This window comes from Oenanthe melanoleuca, chromosome 2, assembly GCF_029582105.1.
Source record: "Oenanthe melanoleuca isolate GR-GAL-2019-014 chromosome 2, OMel1.0, whole genome shotgun sequence".
In the NCBI taxonomy this organism is placed as follows: Eukaryota; Metazoa; Chordata; class Aves; order Passeriformes; family Muscicapidae; genus Oenanthe; species Oenanthe melanoleuca.
In genome coordinates, this window is record NC_079335.1 from 52,175,906 (window position 1) to 52,194,169 (window position 18,264).

At 41.7% G+C, this 18,264-nt stretch overlaps 1 protein-coding gene across 2 annotated transcripts in view; it reads right to left on the reverse strand.

The window, feature by feature from the left end:
* Positions 1-14,714, reverse strand: part of PTPN2 (protein tyrosine phosphatase non-receptor type 2) — a 29,794-nt gene extending 15,080 nt beyond the window's left edge. For both annotated transcript variants that reach the window (XM_056483023.1, XM_056483022.1), the window contains exons 1-5: positions 14,407-14,714; positions 11,838-11,928; positions 4,460-4,560; positions 3,730-3,828; positions 2,446-2,583 (exon numbers count right to left, since the gene is read on the reverse strand). In XM_056483023.1, the coding sequence (XP_056338998.1) occupies positions 2,446-2,583; positions 3,730-3,828; positions 4,460-4,560; positions 11,838-11,928; positions 14,407-14,475 (498 nt within the window). In that variant the 5' untranslated portion in view covers positions 14,476-14,714. The remainder of the gene's footprint in view (positions 1-2,445; positions 2,584-3,729; positions 3,829-4,459; positions 4,561-11,837; positions 11,929-14,406) is intronic.
* Between the last annotated feature and the right edge of the window lie 3,550 nt (positions 14,715-18,264).

Here is an 18,264-nt window from a genome sequence, read left to right on the forward strand (position 1 = left end):
TCCTTCTACCTTTATTTTCCAAGAGACAGTGGTTGGTGGAAGCCTTCACACTAAGTCTTTATTAAGAGACAGTTCTGAACCTGAACAGTAGAAAGCAGCACTGAACTTTCAGAAGAGCTGACAATTGACACCATCAAACCCATGGACGATACAAAATGAACTATGGTGGAAAAGCAGCTTCAAATGCCTCTATTCTAAAATGCAGACTGGGTCAGGCAAAAAAAAAAAAAAAAAAAAAAAATCTAAAATAATCACCAGCAAAACAAAGAACACTGCTGGGGATCTTTTCGAAAGGAAAGATACCAATAAACACTCTTTTCTCTTCAAAGCTTTACTGGACGGCCATAGCTCCAAGAACAAAAATTGTTTCCTAGAACAGATAAAAAAATCAAACCAACAAATGCCTTGATATAATCCTGAAAAAGAACAGCCCCCAATCCCACTTGATTTCTAAGTAATCCTTAACAAAATAAACTACAAGACCAACCAAATACTCAGAGGTTGTTTCATTGGTAACAACATAAACAAACACTTTATTCCTCATATACCCATATTTTGTTTATGTCTTAAAGAGATTTGCTGCAGTAAGACAAATTTACTTGAGCTCAGAATGGTTACATTGTAAAGACAACCTTGGTTCTCTGTTTTCAAGGAAATACTAAAATTCAAGTATTCTTGGCATTCAGAGTATATTTTGTTCATGAGTCATCCTATATTCCAGGCATTGAATGGCTAAATGTCTTACACTCTGCCTCCACCAAAGGCCCTTCCAGAATAACTTACATAAACACAGTTAAGCTCACATTTCAAGTTACTGCAAATACTCAGTTCCCACAAGTTTTATGGTATAATTATCAAATTCTTACAGAAGGCTGCATGTAACATTGACAGTGTTAGACTAGAAACTATGCAGCTTTTTTTTGCTTGAGTAACCAAGCATGTTCTGCTTCTTCTACAAAAATTGTGCTTTGGAGTTAATATTCATGGAGCCTTACCAGAGTGCTAGATAAAATAGAATTTCATTACAGAAAGATTGGTGACTATTTGTTAAACTGATTTGTATGACTGTCCTGGGTTTGCTGTCACACAGGAAATTCTGTACAGTGCTGACAGGCCTGCACTGCTGATCCAAAACAAACTCAGAAATTTAAGTCCTCAATAGCTCCAACTGAAAAGTCTACTACAGCATACATTGCGCTGTATCTTGAGGCATTTCTGCATTTTCCAGTTAATGTTATGCTTAACATATACAAGTAAAGAAGATTTCATCCTTTGAAAATATAAAGTTTAAAAGTAAGCACCAACATCACCTGAACAATTCCACAAAGAAGCCTTTTTGGTAGTTAGGAAAACTTGTCTCCGCTTTCCAAAAGGAAGAGTTGTTCTTATTCTAGCACTAGCTAGCCAGCATTACTCATCTTTCTTTTGCCTTTGCTGTCAATAAACAAATTACTAAAGAGAAATTTCTTCAGGTCAGTAGGACAATATTTCATAAAGCTTTTCTAAAATGGAGAACACCAAGGAACAACATGCCAAGTTTTATCACATTCATCTCATGAGGGAGGTTATGAATTAATGAGTATTATCTCAGAATACCATAAATAGTTACTATAAATTCAAATACTTGGGAACAAATACATCAACAGTTGTATAAAACATGCAGAACATCTTCAAGCTTTCCTTTCCCAAACTGTCTGACAAAGATAATCTTTAAAACTTGCCATACTAGCATTTTCAATTAATATAAGGCAAGATTTATAGGGAGAGAGAATATCTTACAAGACATAGCTGGAACAAACAGACAAGCTCTTCAATCCTGTCTTCCACTCTGAAACAGAAGCAGCAAATTCCAACCCAAGCTCAGGCCAGGAACAATTTTTTTGAGCTTAACTTGTTAAATTGTCAAAGTGCTTAATTTTTTAAGAGAAAAGGATGGTTGATCCTGCAGAGCAAAAGGGCAGGTAAGCAAGAGGAGATAAAGTTACCTATCTATATAGTAATCATCCCTCCCCCAAAAAACTTAAGACAGCTGGACTAAATTACACGGAAAACTCAAGTTCCACTAAAAAAAAATTAAGAAAAAAAATAAATATCAGTAATTACTCAGTCAGGTTTCTGATATTCAAATCAGAATTTTCCACTCTCATGTTCCTCCCTTTAAGTTAATCACCACTACTATAATTTAGAATTCAGCATGTTAAGGTGCTGCCAAGTGGAAAATACAAGTATACAAATGCCAAAGATGTTATCTCTCCTAATATATAGACTGAGGTCTAAATCACTTGTTTATTTCCACATAAACATCTTTGACATTCTCAGAAGTAATGTGCATTAAAATTTCCAGTGTAAAAGCTCACTCAAACCTGAAGTGACATCATTCTAAGTGGTTCTCATGATATACTTAAGCCCATGAATAGGAGCTGTAACAGACTGAGAAAAGCTTACGTTGATATTTTCTAATTGCAGTAGATGCACTGTGTAATAGGATTTGACGTCCTCAGACACTAGTCTCACACGGAAACCTGTTTCACTGAATGTCATAACTTCCTCTTCTTTTGTTGGCCAGTATTGTGCACACTTCACCTAATGGATTTTTTTAAAGAGAAAGAAAAAGAAAGAAAAAAAAAAGAAAGAAAAACTTTGTTTAATATCCTAGTATCTTGGGATTTGCATGTGCAGATTCTGAGATCACATTGTTCAATACAGTAGACTCAATACCTGCTCCCACTTTGAGGAATTCTAAAAGTCCACAATGTTTACAGCCAAGTTACTACAACTGTTTCAGTGGCTGCCATGCATTCCAGCTTTATGTGTTTATGCCTTCTTTCATCACATGTTTTGAGATACATCTTAAGCCTTCCCTCTCCCCGCCTCTAGTTCTCCACAGGGAACTGAGATCTCTGCTCAGCTATTTCAGCACTTCCCTCCTTTGTTTCTGACTTACACACCTGCACATTTAAAGAACATCTATCACACCCAGTTCTATCCAGGCTTGCTGAATACTGGAAGGTTCTAGTGGAACAAAAGAATGAACTAACAAACCAATGCAAAACTATTCTTTGTCTTGTATTCCTCTTGCTTTGCACTCAAACTTTCTGTAGGAAAATTTTGAACAAGAAAATAGGTGACTTTTTAACAGACCAGTCACATTTTTTCACTGCACTGAAAAAAAAAAACAAAACCTCAAATGACATGCATTTATAACAAAAATCTGCAATGCTTTTAGGCACAGGAGAAGAAAAATTACATCATAACAGAAGTTTTATGCACTCTGCATTTATGCCACTGGTTTTGAAGAATCAAAAAATAACTAGATCAATTCAACAGTTCTTGGGCAGCAGTCTGCCTTCATTGTTACAGCTAATATCTCTATATAACAAATACACTACTCCGTTACATTAAGAAGAATTCATCTAAAGATACTTGTTTTCCCAGCTTCCATTTTGTCCTAGGAACATCTTACACTGCCTCTACTCCTCACTAGTTCTATCTGCCAATCCTTTCTCAGAATGTTACTTTCACCTTTCTGGATCTACATTTGTTAGATACTATTTTCACCAAACTGAACTGTATGTCTTAGCTCCCTCACTTCACTGTTATATTAAATGCACATTATACTGCACACCAGTGAGCACGTTTGTTAGTTCTTCTAATGTAACAATCAAACGTTGCTCAACCGTATTAAAATTGTGTGGCTTATTTCACAACTTTAGGCCTAATGTCACTTACCGATTCTTTTTCAACAATCCTGTTCAGCATGACAACTGCTTTGGTTTGTTGTTGCCACACCATTAGCCAAAAGTGACAACATGTATTAGGTAGTGGACCCTGCACAGTAAAAAATACAAAAATAGCCATGAGAACGTATAGGCAAAGCAGTGTTTGAGTACAGCCCACTGTGGGAAACAGGAAAAACCCTTCGTCTTAAGTTCAAACAAATTATTAACAGAATGATAGAAATGGCAAGCAAGAAGGTAGCCACACTGCACAGATCATTCCAGGACTTAAAAGGGCTGAGGGCTTCTTAAGAAAAAAAATACCAAACAAAACCAAACAATAAAACATTAAGAACTCAGGGAAGGGATATTTTGGTTTAAGCATCAATACTATTGTGCTGTTAGAAGAAAAGCTACTGCAGGAATGCTCAGAAGGTACAAGATGGATTAAGGGGTAGAAATATTGTTGTAACAAAGTAGTATTGTTTTACAAAACAACTGAAGAAAAGAGCAAGAAATATTTGAGAAGTTTCATGTGCAGTAAATGACTCATACTTCAATATCCCCATTAGCTTTTCTCAAAACATAAAATAATCTGTTTGCAACTACGTCATACTGGCAGCTAATATGAGATTTCTGTAATTCATGGAGACAAGAAACAATTCAAATACAAATTACAACTGTACAAATCCCCCTCCCTGGAGTCTTAATCCCTGTAATAACCTAGTAATTGTACTACTTACCTGTGTTAGAATATAATATCTCTGGGCTTCTTCTATGACCACTAGGCTGGCATTGATATAGTCATTATCGGTGTTCTGGAGTTTTACACGACTGTGATCATCTAAAATTCAAAGAAAATTAAGAATTTATGATGTGTCCATCTCAATGAATACTCTCTAACAGGCACGTTTAGGTCTGACAAGCAACTAGAACTAAAAAAAAACCCACCCACACAGGCCTAAAGGTCCTCACAGTCATCCCTCAACAGTTGCATTTCCTTAATGCAACAGCACCACAACTCACACCAGAGTTGATCAACCAGTCACTGCCCTATCACACCAGATCACTCCACTGCATTACTTCCTAAGTTCAAAATTCCAAGATTTTCAGTGAAGTTTCAAAGGTTGATGTAGAATCAAAGTTAAGGTCACATAGCTAAAAAAAAAAAATCACAATAAAAGCTACTTGCAATAATTCAAGCCAGGCTTTGATCAATTCATTTTCCATCTAAGCTATTGTCTAATATTATACAACATAAAAATACTAAAAAGGCACATGCAAAACCAAAAATTTTCAACAACAAATCATCCAACTAATGAAGCCTAATCTAACTCTAACCTTTTATCTCAAAATTGCACAAGCAAGACGGATGATTCCCCTGTTTATGGCAGAGGAAAGCAAAGGACTCTGTTTAAAATTCTACCATTAATATGAGAAAGATTATCATATTGTCAAACTAAAAAACTGCATAATTAAAAGTCATTGTGGTTGTTCCTAGAACGTTTTAGTATCTGATTTATGAACCTCTAGGAAACACTTAGGTAATCAGACTTGTTCACAGTAAGTAATCCCTCACACATTTATCGGTCACTGTATTAAATAAACAGTACTTTTAGTTTAAAATTTACACACAATTACATGCCAGAAAACAAGATTCACCTGACTGTAAACCTCCTGAAGCTCAGGAGAGCTTAGCAGACTAAGAAGAGTAAATAAAAAATAGCAAACTAAAATGAAGAAACTTCAAGAGATTTCAGAAAGAGATGGAAGAGATTCCATAAGGAAACTGACAGCAGAGTGAATTATGACGAGATACCAGTTTTTAAAACTAAATTCACCTAGTCTAACTCACAAAACTCAATCAGGGGCCAGACTGCTGTTAAAATGCCAGCCCACCCATCCTTGCACCAAAGGTTCACTTCCTTTAGACAAGCACTTTGGGAAACACACAAAGCCATGAGCTGTGACATTAGAAACTACCAAGTATCAAATTCAGCACAACTACAATAGCTGAACTTACAGCCAGCCTGTGCAGCACAAGCCTTATCTCAGAAATCCATAAATATAAACCCAATAAAATGGATAGGCAAAAAGCTTGATGGCAATCAAAAAAACAGTTACTGAATTAGACTCTTGTTCTACAGACTGCTTGGATGATTTAATATGAATATTTTGAATGTGTTTGGAAACCTGAAAAAAGTGCATTTACAAGGTCTTGATATGCCTTTACATTCTCCCTCATCTATCTGCAACTGGCAACTGCCGAAGATGATCTTGTTTTGTTGGATTCAAGTAAAGAAGTCAACAGTAAAGTAGAACCGTTTTGCTGCTGCAAATTTAGGACTGTAGCCCTACCTCCCTTAGCTCCTGACTTTTATATGCAGTCATATACAAACATGCAGAGAACAGAAAAGTGCTGAAAATTTAATTTTTATATAAAAGCATGAGAAATACACTGGGTTAAGCTGTTTTCATTAGCATTCCAGTTGTAAGGCAACACCATCAAAACTTTCAGGAGTCTTAAAAGATTTATGATACCCCTGTGTGAAGAAAAAAATATATTATCAAAGCCAAGACACAGCAAAATTAAGACACGTGAATTTTAAAGCAAAATATATCTCTTTGTATTATTTTGCCAGGATAGGAAAGCATTACTTTTTCCTTTCATGTATCACTTGATCTGAAATGTTTCTACTGGAAAGAAACCAAGACCTCTGTAAATATTACATGTCATTTGCCAACAGGAAAAACTTAAGATCTTGTTATAGTAAATCACACATACCGGTACCAGTGTTCTCGGAAAGGTGACGCAAGCAAGCACAGTTAACAGTTTAATCACCCAGCGGCAGCTGCTGTACTGCTGCCAGAGGCAAAGAACTGCAGCCTCTAAGGAGGTTTCCTACTCTAATCCTTACACTCTCAGATTCATTTTTTCCCTTCTTATAAATTCTGCTTTGTAAGCGTGACCATCAAAGTTCTGAAAATGTTTTTTTTAAAGTCCCTTTAATAACTAATTCTATGCACAGACAGCCTTCCTCTTCCTCCCCAACTAAAACAGAGAAGATCTTGCAAGTACCCTGGCAGACAGTCCACAGGACAAAAAAAAAAAAAAATTAAAAACAGAATATATTGATTTCCCTTCTTTCAAGGGATGAGGTTCTTAAAGGACACAATGACCTAGAAACCTGATTCAAACCCTGGCTTGCTCTTCTGAATTAACTGAAGCAAGCTAACTTTTGACAGTGAGTTAGCTGTAATGTATTTCCCGTATGTGTATCGTTTCCAGTTACAAAGTACTTAGATTTATATGAATGATAAACCTATCTTTCAGATAAGACTTATCTTATGTGTTGCCATGCCCACAGCAGCTAAAATACAGTGCTCATTTTCTGAAGTGCTAATTCCCCTATTTCAACAAAGTATGCAGCCTGAAAAGGAAGTGAAAACCTTAAAAATTATTCTCATTCTGGCTCCTGCACTGAGAAAAAAAAACACTCCCAGAATGACCCTGTCTGAGATAAGCAAACCCTGATTACCCATTTCCAGTGAAACCCAGTCCCACTGGCAATACTTCTCATGCATCAAATAATGCCAAGACTTCACAATGCTCATTAATCTGCTCACCCCCTGCTTAACAGAAAATTATAGATCCAGTTAAAACCAAGATACAAAATGTTCTTGCAGTTGGTTAATGAAAGGTTTTCATTATAAAACAACTGTGTTTCTAGAACACTGTATAACTTAAAAATTATCTTTTATCCAAGAGATGTCTCTGGTCCCCCAAATAAAGAGCTATTAACAATAGAGGAAGGAGAAATGCTACTTAGTGGATTAAAGAAAGTCATAAATAAAACATGCAGCCGCAAGCCATCCCAGTGACCCTGCCTGATCTTTCCCGCCTACCAACAAATCCCTTCCATCTCACAAATCTAAATCTAGTGTATCTGAGCTGCTAAATTATTCAAATTGCAATACTCTGTCACTAGATTTACAGGTTCAAGTTTCAGAGGTAGCCTAAGGCAAAGGAAAGGCAAAATGGCTTTTCCTCACCACCCTGTCACTGGTTGTACACAATGAATGCCATCCTATCGGTCACGGTCTAGGTCACCACTGAAATGTATTCATATCGAAATGCACATGTCACTACTGCACAGCATCCTATACTGCTAAACAGGACTATGGAAAAAAGTCTTAAGGCACACTGAAGTTTAGATCAGCATGTGCTATAAAATTCCCCTCTTCCCCAACCCCAAAGGAATAAGTACCTCCAAACTCAACAGCACACTGAGTTTATTTTACAATGCTTCACATGGTAAGATATTTTAAAGAATCATTAGACTATGTCATAAAAATCATCAGTGTCAGCTTCTAATATGGACAAGAAATGCAGCAGGCTTATTTTGGTCTGAACATCTCCCTGATCTCAGCACATACACTTGAGACGCAGGACAGAAAGGGAACATTCCTGCAATGACAATTAATCAGCACCGTGTGTAAAACCATTCAAATCAGCTCCAGCTCTGTTCCCGGTAAAGCACAATACTCTTCACGTTCCTCTCCTGTACTCTATGCCAACTGTAAGCCTATGGTTGAAAGATCTGACACAAAATCTAGTCAAGACCGCAGGAAGAAAACATGACAAATCACTACCTTGCAAGATCTTCCAAAATCAACAAAATCTATCAGCAAAAATGCTCAGATGACCCAGGTTCTTGAGCTGTACACCATATTACAAAGGAAGGCTGAAGAGAAAACTGCATAAACCCCCATCTACCTTTCAAAAGCAAAAGGCAAAAAAAATCCTGCCGATTTTGCTGAGGGGATTTCCTCCTTGCCTGCAAATCTGAGAATTCAGCTCCAAAGGTGTTTACAGTCAATCTGAGACACTAAACTCCTCTGATAACAACTAAGGATAAGATTTAGAAGAAAAGGTAATTACAGAAATCTTTGGAGTTACATTAAAATTATTAATAAAGAATAACAACCTCACAAGTTACTTTCCTCTGTTAACAACATTTTCTGAGAAATGGTTTCATCCGTCCGGAAATGACTGGCTGTCAAACCAAACCTATTTCAGATTAACTTCCTGTTTCAGTACTATGAAGCCAAAATACTCCTCTACCTATTCTAGACTAATACCAAACTGTAAGACTATTTTTTTCAGCTAGGTAATAATTCTTGAGGGCTTTTACCAAACCAAACTTATATATGCTACAGATTTTTAGCCAACAAAAACTGACACTAACAAAAATACTTATGAAACTCAACTAATGGACAGAGATGATTAGCCTTTCCCAGCAAACAGAAATTAATTTTTACCTGGAAATGTATGTAACAGACGCAAGTTTGTTTCAGTACTTGTCCCAGGTATCACAGTTGAAATGGGGCAAACCAACCCAAAGTATTTTTTCCTGGACTCATAATTGACATATTTCCTGTAAAATTAAACAATCTTTGCATTTCCTCTTGCAGACACATCACCTCACATTTTAGACTGGCTTGGCAGTTACCACAATTAACATACTATTTCCTCATTGCTTTTGGAGAAATAAAAATCTTTCTTTAAATTATATCTTACAGTATGATTAAATAACTAGATATTAAGAGTTCTGGTTCTGAAGGCCTTTGACTGCTTGAGAATATTAGTATCACATGTTTTTCATCTAAACACTGCTAAAAAGCAGGAAAATTTGCAAAGTATAGGACTGAGATGTCAAGACTGTGTGAGACTGAGTTGCCTTGCATTTCTGCAATGCCAGGTCCTTGCATACATGCACCACAATTAGACGTGTTCACCACAGTGACCAAACCATGCATCTTTTATCCTAGCTCCTTTGAAATTTAGGCACTGCTACCTTGAAATCTTACTTATCATACACTCCTGTCCTGGTCTCTCTTTCTACTCCTGACTCTCATCGTTGTTACTGAAGCAATTATGAGTAATATTTGAAAATACAAAAGTAAAATTCAGGAGGAATTAACTAGTTCAAACACAATGTTTTGCTCTGTTCTCCTGATACAGCTTTGTTCCTAGTGCCCAGTGCTTAGTTCCCAGTTCTGCAAGCTATCTAGGTGGACCAATTCAAACCATCTTTCTTTCATAAATGCTAAAAACTGACACATTCTTCATAAACATCACTATCTTATTCAGCTCATTCATCATGTAATAATCTGTCAGAGTTTAACAGCTCTAACCTTTTCCTGAGCCAAATCACTACTTCAATACTAGATTTTATCTGTCTCTCTGCTTTTGCACTGGGTGCAAGAATTATTACAATATTTATATTTTTTTCTACTGGCTAAACATGCATTTCAGAAGCAGGCTTTGCCATGACTAAGGCAAAGGTGTTTGATGCTCTTCACTACTGTAAAAGGCATGCCATGATTAAAGAAAACACTGAGCTCCAAATACTACAGGAAATTAATACAAGTCACATCCAAAAGGTATTACTGGAGGTATTATTAGATACTAGTTAAATAATACAATATATTTTTGTATATTTTAGAAACACTGTTTAAACAAAACAAAAAAAAGCACAAACAGTTTGAAAGAAAATTTTCACTCTCTCTGCATAAATTACATGAACGTATGGGAGAAACGGTAGATAAATGCACAGATGCAGCTTCTGACATGAAAATTGTATAGGATGTTAGACCCACAACTAGAAGTTGGGACTTCTGGGTTCAAATCTCATTTCCTGCCTTGTTGTCTTACAATCCCCACTGCAACTTAGGTACGAAACAGAAAGTGAATAAAACATCTCTTTCAGCACCAGTAAGATGCTAATGCTGTGCTGCAACAGGACAACAAAGCTGCGATACCCAAGTACCTCTGCACAGACCAGCACGTGTCCACCAGAGGCCTGGCTCCATTTTCTAAGCCTACAGTGAAAGTCAGTGAGCCTTGCCTCATCTGAGCTATCTTTCTCAGCACTGGACACTCCTCCAATGGAATGCCAAGCAGACACAGCAAGGAGGCTGTGTCTTGAATTCCCAAGTTCTGTTTCACCAGCGTGCAGCACAGGGGTTCAGCACCATGCCAGACTGAACCCATTTGGTAGGAATTCACTGTGACAGGAGAGCATCCTGGCAGCAGCCTAAGGAGCAGCTCTGCATCTGACTGGTGTGACTCAATCCAAGACCCTTTCTGTGTCATTTTGAGAAGTGCTATGCACATGCTGTCACCACAACTTTCAACTGGAAACAAGGAGCTCAGCACTTCTCCAAATCGTAAAATAGGTTTTCAGATCAGGCTCTCAAAGAAAAAGCCCCAGTATACCAGCAACCCTTCAAAAACTCTAGATCCAGTAATGAGGCAGAATTTAGGACCCTTCAGTATTCTGGGAAACTTCATTATCTGTCCCACCTTTAATATACTGCAAAAAAATTAAAGCTGTATAAGCTATCTGTAGCTCACATAACTTTTTGCAATATTTTTGGCTTAAAATTTCTGAAGTAAAATGCTAATGAAAAGAAGCCCATAACATCTCTATAGCAGAGGAGCTGGTTTAAAAAGATTTTTTTCACGTGAGACGTAAGATCATTATGTAAAAAAAGACCATTTTATAGCAATTAGTAGAAGTACAAAGCATTCCATACCTTACTTACTTTACAGGCGAAACCAACAAAATCTCAAGCATTTTTTAAAGGAACAGTAGAAATTGAGTGGCATTTATCCACACCACCTTAAAAATGCGCAGTCACTCAGTCCAAAAAGAAAACATTTCTGTTAGTCTAGGCGTATTAACTTAGCATCGATACTCATTTTTTTTAGAACAGATAAAGCACTATTAAACAAATAATTTCCCTATGAGAAAAATCTCTCTAAAACATTACTCTGCAGCTCACAAAAATTTACCTATACACTAATACCTATGATTTGCAGCCATCTCTCACTCACCATTCAGCACAGTAAGTTTAACACACAGACTTTTCTCCCTCCTGTTATACACACTTGTGTATGTGGTACCAAAAATCCCGCATTTACCACAGGATACATGCCTACAGAAATAAACAAAATGCAAAATTTGCAATGACCATGATTTATCACCTCCAGTGTCAACAGGGTAAGAGAAGGTCTAGTAAGTTTGCTGCAATGATTGCAGAAAAGATACTCACATGGACTAACATCTCTGTATCTGTTTCGATTTCTGTTCTCTGGATACTTTGCAACTCTGTGAGGGTAATCACTGGATTTGTGTCGGATTTCCTTAAAAAGAAAATAAATAATGGACTTATAGCCAGCAACCTGACTAAGATCATTAATTAAGTAACATTATTAATAAGTAACATTTTTAAACCAACTTTTACTGCCTCTAGTGTCATTTTCATTCAAAAGATGCATCTCATTCATGGCCAAACTGCTAGCACTTAGATTTTCCTACATTTGGCTAAAACTACCCAATGTAAGCATCATCTGACAAGAAACTGATGCATCAGGATCAAAGGGCAAGAACCCCCTAACCCCAGATATTTATTATGCTTACAGTTTACCTGCACATTATCTCCCAAAGCCATAAGAGACTCAGATGCAACAGAAGTATTCTGCTGGCTCCCTTAAAGCGACTGGCAGCATAAAACCCCACAAACGTAAGTGAACCAATTAATGATTTTATGGCTACTATTAAGAGCCATAGGATTATTCTTGGTTGGTTGACAGCACATCCCATACAGCTGGAGTTAAATGAGAACCAGTATGAGAAGAATTCTAGAGTCACAAATATCAATGTGAATCAAAGCCTGTCCTCCCTAAGCATTAATACAAACCCTCTAATAATCTGTGAGATATGCAGACTCACACACTACTTTAAGGACCTACTGTTCACACGTTCTGAATGATCTGCTTTATTGATTTCTTCCCTGAGTGCACCTTTTCTACAACTTCACTAAGATATACAGAATTAGCTTATGCAAGAAACTGAAAATGGCCTTCAATGTATTCTACTCAGTCTTTATATCTCTGTATTGATACTGTCTCAGAAGAAATGTTGTACAGTACAGAATTAACAATATTTTACTTTGAATTCTCCTTCTGTTTTTAGATTATGTTGCTACATTTGATCATTACATCCCAAAGGGCATTTAAACTTCACATTACAACTAAGCATTCTTTGGCCTTCTCAATGTTCCCACTATCTTTGTCTTCAAACTTCCTAAATAGTCTAGTCTTTTCCCAGACAATGAACACAGCTAGAAAGGGCATCAGCGGAAATATAACGTACAAAAGCAAGCTCCAATTCTTAGCATTGGTTGCATGACCTTTCTTTAAAATTTACTGCCAATCTGCAAAGAACATAAATCACAACGTGGAGCAGCAACTGCTAAGCACCAATACTTTGCATTTTTGTATAAAAACCTTTTGATCTATTAGGCTTTTTATTTTTATACAGCACACTGGAACTTCTTTTGTTTACATGGCTGACAAGCTTTGGGAGCTTGCACATAGAACGAATGGTTCTGGTAGGCATTCACATCCCAAGTTCCCATGAAAGGTAAAATTTTTATTACTCAGTAACAGACGCAACGGATTTAGTTTCTTAAAGCACCTGCACCACCAGTGCACAGAAACAGACTCATACTTTGCTAAAGAAACATTAAAATAGCTAGAAACACTTTTACAGTGATGGCGTGGGAGGGTAGGCTTGCTAAATAGGAAGTTTAATGACTAATTCTAAAATCAGTTTTCCCACATAACATCTAGCCATCACACAGAATCACAGCATGCCCTGACCTGGAAGGGACCCACAAAGATCATCGAGTCCAACTCCTGACCCTGTATAGAATATCCCAAAGAACCACACCGTGTGCCTGAAAGCATTGTCCGATCCCTTCTTGAACTCTGGCAGGTTCGGTGCCAGATGCTACCCATGTGTAATACAGATCTACCCAAAACTGCAACATCTGAAATACTGGAGTAGAGATACTGTATTTGAACCACATACAGATCAAATAAATTGCTAATTTAAAAGAGAAAAAGCATAATTTTAAGTCAATAAAGTCAATAAAGGGCTTGGTTCCCTTTCCTCATTTGTGAAAGAGTGCCATAAAATACTGCGGGCTTAAATAACTGCTCTAGTGATACCAGCTGATACATAATGTCTGTTTCATGGAATTGACTGCTCTTGGAAGTTCTTAATCTAGTTAAAAAAAAAAAAAATCCAACTACAAATACTGTATTTTATTAAGTGGCACTCGCGCAGGGCCCCCCACAGCAGACGCCGAGCTGGCCAAGTAAGCGGGAACGGGCGCTGAGGAGGGGGGCAGGCACTCAAGCCTCGGCCGAATCCGAGCTGTCGGGCACAGCTTCCCACACCGCCCGCAAGCCGCGGGAGTCCCGGGACGGCTGCCCCGGCCCGGCCCGGCCCGGCCGAGCCCCGGGGGCAGCGCGGACCGAGAGCCGCCGCCGAGCCCGCGCACGCGCCCCGCCCCGCGCCTGCGCGCCGCGGCCCCCCTCCCGAGCCCGCCCCGCGTGCGCATGCGCGGCCCTTGCCCACGGCTCCGCTGCCCGCACCTGAGGGCGAGAGTCGAGTTGGCCCAGCGACTTCCGCTCTCCGCGCTGCTGAGGCAGCGGCGGAGCCGCACACCGGGCACGGCCGCTGCCGGCCCGCGGGTCTCTTTCCCCCGGCCTTCCTCCCTCCCTCCCTCCCTGTTGCTCTCCGGCTGGAGCGGACCACGCCGCTCGGCTCACCAGATAACGCGCCTGCCAGTCGTTCGTGGCGTCGATCTCCTGGAACTCCTGCTCGATGGCGGCGGACATGATGGCGGCGGCCGCAGCGGCCGCCAGGGCGCGCGAGCCTGTCCGCAGGAGGCCGAGCGGCGAGCTCGCAACAGCTCGCGCGCAGCCCCCCGCCTCACGGGAGCGGCGGGCGCGCACATACGCTCGCGACCGGGTGTCCTGCAGCCGGCGCCGGGCGCATGCGCGGCCCTCGCCCCGCCCACCGAGGGCCGTGGCGATCACGCCTCCCCAGGAGGAGGAGGCGGGAAGCACCTGGGGTGACGTCACTGGCCCGGCGGGGGCGGGGCCGCCGCCGCGCTCAGGTGTCGCGGGGGCTCTGCAGGGCCGGGGGCTTCGGTCTCCAAACGGACACTGAGCTTTTGTTGTCGCAAAAATCACCGACTCAGTTCGGTTGGAAAAGATCTCCGAGATCATCGAGTCCAACCTGTAGCCGAACGTATAACCACGTCAATTAGACCATAGCACTACGTGCCAAATCGTTCTTTAAACACCCTCAGGTACGATGACTCCATCGCCTCCCTGGGCAGTCCGTCCCAGTAATTAATCGCCCTTTCTGTGAAGAATTTCTTCCTAATGTCCAACCTGAACCTCCCTTGGCGCAGCCTGAGGCCATGTCCTTTGGTCCTGTCGCTGCTTGCCTGGGACAAGAGACCGACCCTCACCCGGCCACAATCTCCTTTCAGTTGTAGAGAGATATGGATCGCCCTGAGCCGCCTCTTCTTCAGGCTAAATACCCTCAGCTCCCTCAGCTGCTCCTCACAGGACACGTGCTCCAGACCTTCAACAGCTTCATTGCCCTGCTCGGGAGATTCTCCAGAGTCTCCATGTCCTTCCTAAACTGAGGGGCCCAGAACTGAACTCAGTATTCGAGGTGCAGCCTCATCAAAGTGCGTGCAGGGGGGAAATCTCTGCCCTGGTCCTGCTGGCCACATTACTGCTGGTACAAGGCAGGATGCCACTGGCTTTCTTGGCCACCTCCACACTCTGTGGCTCACGTTCAGCTGCTGTTGACCACTGGTCCTTTTCCACTGGGCCACTTTGCAGCCACTCTGCCCTCAGCCTGTAGTGCTGCATTGCTGCGCCGATGTCACTGAGCGGACACAGCCTCCGAAGGGTGCATGAGCTTTTCCAGAGAGTCCCCAGCCCAGCTCAGCGCCGCACCCTCGGCGATGTGTCCTGCCATGAGCTGCTGGTTCTGAAAAGCAGAAGTGCGGAGACACGGACATCTCGGACAGACAAATCACGACTAGGCTCGCCGTCCCGAAAGCAGAAATGCCGCGTCCCGCAGCGATTGCCTCACTGGGACAGAAAGTCCCTTAGGGGGCGGCTCCGGGAGACGCCGGGCAAAGCCAAGGGTCGGGTCGGGTCAGAGGGGGCTGCGCTGCTGGGGACACCAGCCTGCGGCCCCGGGCTCAGCACAGGTCTCTGGGTAACGCTCGGCGCCTCAAAAATGTGTGATTTAGTGCCACAAAGGGGAGCTATGTGCCACAGTGTGGGTGTCTGAAGGGAGGGCGCCAAGAGGACGGAGGCAGGCTCTTCTCGGCGGTGCCAAGCAATAAGACAAGAGGCCACGGCAAAAACTGATGCACAGGAAGTTCCACCTGGATATGAGGAAGGACTTCTTTATTGAGCGGGTGCCCGCGCACTGGAACAGATTGCCCAGAGAGGTTGTGGTGTTTCCCTCAGGGCAGATATTCAAGAACAGTTCGGATGTAATTCTGTGAAATGTGTTCTAGGATGACCCCGCTTGAGCAGGGAGGCTGGGTGAGGTGATCCCTTCCAACCTTCCCCATTTTGTGAGAGGTTACAGTGCCTCCCCCGACTCCGGTGACCCGCCGCCGCCTTCTCTCCCGCGGGTTCCTATCCCGAACCTTAACCTAGCACACCCTTGCCATGCCGCAGGCTCTCCCCCACCCTTAACACGGCCGGGGAGGTTTCCCTGGAAGCGTTTGTATCTGCTCTCCGCCGCCCGAGGGGCCTCCGCCCTGCAGCGCTGCTCCCCGCGGCTCGGCCCCCCCGGCCCCGCTGCTCTGGGCCCCTCAGAGTGCCCGACACCAGGCACGTACACACGGACAGGGGCTGCGCGGGTCGCCTGGGCTGTGACTGACGGCTGAAGGACAGGATGCCGTCCGGAGGGATGGCATGGATCCGGACAAGCTCGAGAAGTGGACCCGCGGGAACCTCATGAAGTTTAAAGGGAGCCAGCGAGCAGGTCAAACCCCAGTATCAATATAGGCTGGGGTCTGAGCAGATGGAGAGCAGTGCCAAGAAGCACTTGGAGGTGCTGGTGAGTGAGGGCAGGACATGAACCAGCAGTGTGAGCTCGCAGCCCAGAAAACCAACCACATAGTGGGATTCTTCCCCTCTGCTCTGCTCTTGTGAGGCTCCACCTGCAGTGCTGCACCCAGCTCTGAATTCCCCAGCACAGGAAGGATATCGACCTGCTGAAAAGAGTCCAGAGGAGGGCCACCAAGTTGATCAGATGAATGCAGTCCCTCTTGTATGAGGAAAGGCTGAGAGAGTTGGAATTGTTCAGCCTGAAAAAGGGAAGGCTCAGGGGTGACCTATTCACGGCCTTCCAGAACCTGAAAGAAGCCTACAAGAAAGATGGATAGACACTTTTTAGGAGGGCAGGAGGTTTTGAGCATAGGTTTAAATTAGGTATTAGGAGGAAGTTCTTTGCTCAGAGGGTGATGAGACACTGGAACAGGTTGCACAGAGAAGTTTTGAATGCCCCATCCCTGGAAGTGTTCACAGCCAGGTTGTATGGAGCTTTTAGCAACCCGGTCTAGTGGAATGTGTCCCTGCCCAATGCAGAGGGGCTGGAATTAGAGGATCTTTAAGATCTCTTCCAGATCATTTGATTCTATGATCTACAGCCCCTGTGATAGCCATTGTCATAATGCTGAGTGTGGCTGTGCCATCTCTGGTTCCCCGTGTGCTGTTGCTGCAGACCCACGTGCAGCCCCCTGCCTCCTGTGGGCCTCACCTTATGTTTAGGCACAACAAAAACAAGTATTATTTCTGAAACAGAATTTTGATTTTGAGTACCTCTCAGTGAATGTTGCTGCATTTTCACACAATGCACCAAGTCCACTGGCTCATGTGCTCTCCCAAGTCCTGGAAAAAAAGCTGGTGTCCTGGATACTATGGCACTGTGTGATGCCTTTGACACACAGCAGATGGGATAGCATGGATCAGTAAGTTCATAACAAGTTTTTCCAAGTAACTCAAGGAAATGTTGCACAAGATTTTCTTGAACTATTGGCTCAAGCTTTGAAATCAATATAGGGAATGGCTTCCTTGGATTTTTCTGCCTGCATGACTGAGGCACAGGTTATGTCTGTAGTTCTACAGGTGCTCAATTGTTAATCAATGTTCCCTGTATGATCAATTATGAAACAAGCAAATAAGAAAGCATTTGTGAATTGTGTTTATGATTCAAGAGTACACAAAAGAGTCCAAGTGCCCATCCTCAAGGAAATGATTGGTTTCCATTTGAAATAGATTTCTTTTAATTCAATCAATAAAATTGTCCTTTACATCAGAAAACTTATGTTGCACAAGCTGGGTGTAAGTAATTAAATAGGTACATAGAAGCTGTCTGCCAAATAATATATTTTAATAAAGAAATTGAAATAGACACCTTCTTCGCTGACTTTAGCATTTGGTAGGCTTTTCCCTGTATATAAGCTTGCTGACTGATCTGTATTTATAGCATTTATGACATTATGTGCTTTTCACTTGTTTTTGTGATATTTGGAGATATAGTTCCTACTGGGACAGCTATGTAAATGGTGTGGTTAGGAA